The sequence below is a fragment of the Protomyctophum bolini genome (assembly GCF_963924005.1).
Source record: "Protomyctophum bolini genome assembly, chromosome: 8".
In the NCBI taxonomy this organism is placed as follows: Eukaryota; Metazoa; Chordata; class Actinopteri; order Myctophiformes; family Myctophidae; genus Protomyctophum; species Protomyctophum bolini.
Window position 1 is genome coordinate 12,909,950 of NC_137869.1, and position 4,500 is coordinate 12,914,449.

At 44.7% G+C, this 4,500-nt stretch overlaps 1 protein-coding gene across 2 annotated transcripts in view; it reads right to left on the reverse strand.

Moving 5' to 3' along the window:
- col24a1 (collagen type XXIV alpha 1 chain) overlaps positions 1 to 4,500 on the reverse strand; it is a 134,832-nt gene that overhangs the window by 64,861 nt on the left and 65,471 nt on the right. For both annotated transcript variants that reach the window (XR_013964517.1, XM_080770376.1), the window contains exons 15-18: positions 2,490 to 2,543; positions 2,017 to 2,061; positions 545 to 598; positions 1 to 35 (exon numbers count right to left, since the gene is read on the reverse strand). The exon at positions 1 to 35 is cut by the window's left edge and continues 19 nt beyond it. Coding sequence is in view for 1 of the 2 variants with exons in the window: in XM_080770376.1 (XP_080626502.1) it covers positions 1 to 35; positions 545 to 598; positions 2,017 to 2,061; positions 2,490 to 2,543 (188 nt within the window). In the remaining variant the exon portion in view is untranslated. The remainder of the gene's footprint in view (positions 36 to 544; positions 599 to 2,016; positions 2,062 to 2,489; positions 2,544 to 4,500) is intronic.

Below are 4,500 nucleotides of genomic sequence, written 5' to 3' on the forward strand. Positions count from 1 at the left end.
CGAGGACCAGCAGGGCCAGGCAATCCAGCGGTACCCTGAGGAACACAAGGAGAAACACTGAAGTGGACCACTACCTCCCTGGGAGGGTCTGGATGTGTGCATCTGTTTGGAGAAGTAAGCGCTTCCCAACCTTTTCTGAGTCAGGGCCCACTTGAAAATCTCACATCTCACCCATTTAATGTGTAATGTTATAACGTTAAGTGGCCACTTAACGTTATAACATTACATTTTAGATGGGTGGGCCTCGTCAGATCAATTCAATCGTTTGTGTTCCGGTTATGATCAATGGAACCAAGATAATAGATATATTTAATGGTATTACAATGAAAACTTTTTTGAAAACTTTTTTTATTTGCCTTTTTATATTATATTATATTATAATTATATTATAATTATATTATAATTATATTATTTATATTAGTGCTTTGCCAATTATTTGGGGGGCCCACTTGCAATACCTTCACAGACCATCAGTGGGCCCCTGCCCACAGGTTGGGGATCGCTGTGTAAGTCATTGTTTGAGGGTTTTCAATGAAAAACCTACCTTGTCCCCTTGGTACCCCATGTCTCCTGGTTCACCCCTTGGTCCCACTTCACCCTGAATTTCACAGCATCACACAGAGATATAACCCAACACTGTCCTGCCACTGCCACAGTGATCACACAATACACTCAGAGAGGACAGACAGATGGACAGAAGATGACTACATACAGTATCATAACTAAAAACAATCTATCTATCCATGTAGGAACCGTTCGCCACACGGTTGTCCAGAACCGCCACAATAGGCCTCTGCCCGGGCTCTGGACAGGGCCCATGCCCATGATCCATATATGGAGCTGGCCTGTTCTGACATCACAACACTTGAAGAAAGGAGGAGAAGCAAGCACTCAGTTGAGTAGTTCCAAGTAGTAGAGTGACGGGTGCACGGTTCAGGTAGATAATAGGAAAGAATACGTCCAGCACTCACGTTATATCCCAAATATCCGATGCCGAAACGTGAGTGCTGGTATTCTTTTCTATGAACTGACATCACAACGCGTGAATCTTTTCTACGTCCGAGCATAGACATGGTAATGCCCTGCCTGCCTCTGATTGGCCTACCGACACTCCGGCCGCTCCAGACTTTCCTCCGAGGTGGAGGATACATGCTGGATAGTCTGCCGCGAGGTTACTCTGTGGTGGGAAATAATACAAGTAGGCTACGATAAGAGAATGACAGCTTGTCACGCATGACAGTAACTTTTATTTTTGTAGAAGAGGCAAACTAATATTGTTTATGCCGTTTGCTTTCATGGAATAATTGATTGTGTGTTCTAAATAAATTGTGTAAACGCAAATCATTATTGTACTGTACTTTTTAGTATAATAGTATTAGTTTACTATAATTAAATTAATACATGATAAACAACGCAAAAGGGCATAAACAATATTAGTTTGCCTATAATACAAAAATAAAAATTACAACTTACTTACATGCAGCCATGCTGTCCTTCTCGGAGCAGGACATTCTGGTGAGACCATGCGGGCGCATGACGGGCAGTGTCGGTAGGCCAATCAGAGGCAGGCGGGGCATTACCATGTCTATGCTCGGACGTAGAATAGATTCACACGATTCATCACAACACTCTTTATATTTATACTCTATATTTGGGCATGCCTGACACAGAACTCCATATTATAGGAATAAAGGGACACAGAGAGACAGATACAGAAATCTCCATAAATGGGCATACAAGGGACACAGACAGATGGGTGGAACGGGTACTCTGACACGGATACAACAGGCATTGCATAGCCGGGTGGGGCATGGATCTCCAACTTCCATCGTTACCGAATCGGTGCACCACAGCCGGGCACCGGTCTAGTGTACTTCAATGATAACATTATCCACAAATATCTCCCGACTCCACTGACTCACTCTGGTGACTCATAACCCCCTCCACTCATCCACCAACTGGTCTAGGGACACACTACATACAGATACACTACAATAATAGAAATATTTAGATCACCTTATCACCTTTCAATCCAGGCAGGCCGGCTCGTCCAGTCGGGCCCTATCACGGAGAGAGGAAGGGAGGCAGGAAGGAGAGAGAGAGAGAGAGACAGAGAGAGAGATAGAGATAAAGAGAGAGAGATACTCTCAGTATCCATTCATCACGTTGAATGGGAGCCAGACAGCGGAGATAAGTCATATGGGGAAAAGATAATCTGTTGAACATTTTGTCAGGAACCATTGGGAATCTATCAATAGGAATCTGTCCTTTGCTTATCTCGCGAACCACTCATCCAATTGACATAATAATAATAATGAATTGCTGAGGCCGCAGTGTCGGAGTGTCAAGTCGATTGGTTGAGTGCGTGGTTCGGGATAGAAGTTCCCTGGCCCACTCTATACCCAGAACGGCAGCATTTATTATTACTAATTTATTGCACCCTGGCGGCCCCCACTTTGAAAAGCTTTGGTCCAGCCTGTCCAGCTTACCTGAGGTCCCACCATGCCAGTTAGTCCTCGCAGTCCCTCAGGCCCTGGGTCACCCTGTGGAGAGATGGAGGCCCAGAGGGAGATATTGACACGTACACACAGCACACACACACACACACACACACACACACAAACCTAACACCTAAACATTTTTCTTTCTAAAATAAAAAAGTGTATTTTACACTCGGGGCTCCGAGTGTTCCAACTAAGGACAACATCTTAAAGCAAAATTGTATTTTATTTAATTTTTGACTATAGAAGAGAGGCTGCGCTACCATTAGTAACATAGCATTAGTAACATAGCGTTAAGGAGAATTCCTTCTAACTCTATGGACCAGAGTTATGGAGTCGCTGAATAACAAAAGGTATAATTCCTGTGACCATGCCAGTAGCAGTGATGAAGATGATGCATAATACAAGGGATAAAATCCTTGTCAGTCACTCCAGGCCAGCTGAGACCAACACTGGACCAATAGTCAGAATCGCTGTTCCAGTATGAATAACACAGGATACATATAAACACACACATGTACAAACACTCTCACTAATGATGTGATGTGAGTTTGTTGCGACCAAAGGTCGCAGTTTACTATGAAAACTGTCCGTCCGTTGGTATACAGTATATGGTTCTCCATATATGGTTGCCAATCCATCACACCTCGTGACATCTTGTGACATTTGGGACCCTTAGATCTCCATATATGGATCTGACCTGGTAACATCATGGAGACCCTTTGATCTCCATATATGGTTGTCAGTCCATCAGGCTTTGTGACATCACACCTCATGACACGCTCCATATGTCAATATGACATCATCAAACGCTCTACACTCAAGACACGCTATATATGGCCATGAACCTGCCTTGTGACATCACACGTCTATATATGGTCACGCCTCGTGACACGTCACGCCACCATATATGGCCATCTCCATATATGAAGATCACAACACTGACCTCATCTAATCCTGCATAACCATACATGGAGAAGACTGGATCATCACCTAGATCTGCATATATGGAGCCAGCCAGCAACTCTACATCTGACCTCAAACACTTATATCTCCATATATAGAGCTGATCTGTACTGTTGATCCTTTCCCACCCATCCTTCCTGTTCTGACATTCCATTTGTTGATCTGACCTCATCAAACCCTGTACACACAATATATGGCCAGTACAGAATTAATTCCATATGTTAATCCCCCCCCCCATGCCAAAGCGCCAGCGCCTGCCCAGCAGTCTGCCATCTGCCGTCACCCAGGCGGATGCATGCACATGACCTCACCCTTTGGGGCGAGGTTGCTTGTCGCCCTCAGGGTGTGTGTGTGTGTGTGTGTGTGTGTGTGTGTGTGTGTGTGTGTGTGTGTGTGCGTGCGTGCATGCGTGCGTGCATGCGTGTGTGCATGCGTGCGTGTCCTGAATGACCTTTGCCTACAACTCCACAACATTTCCATATGGCTAACATTTCTCCAGTAAGAAGTCAGTCTCGTGCAGACTGTGGTTAATATTCTAGTAAGGAGGGTTGGCAGCCCGCATTCCGCATTTCTCTCTTTTCTTGAATGACATCGGAAAGAAGAGCACATAAAAGAAGATACAAAGAAGGTTCTGGCCTGGGAGCATTCTTTTTTTGGCCAGCAGCATTAACCACTATGCTGAAGCAACACAATACGTACATACATACAGCAGATATGTTTGGACCACCACTTACATACAGTATGAGAGAGGGACTGTGAAAGTGTTTCCTTTTCTAATGACCTCATCATTCAGAATGGCCTTTAGAGGTCTGCAGAGGGCCTGTGAATGCTTCCCCCGTGCAGCTGTGTAGTGTGTACAACAACTACCTTCTATCTTGATGATCAATATCTTCTTCAGTCTGGCCGAAGAAAGAGGCAAGAAAAATGCAAGTGAAGAATTGCAGCTTAATGTGATGTCATGCAGGACATGTGGCTTGAAGGAACAGTCCATCTGGACCCTGTAATACCAGTGTTTGATGCAGAGGCCCCGCTG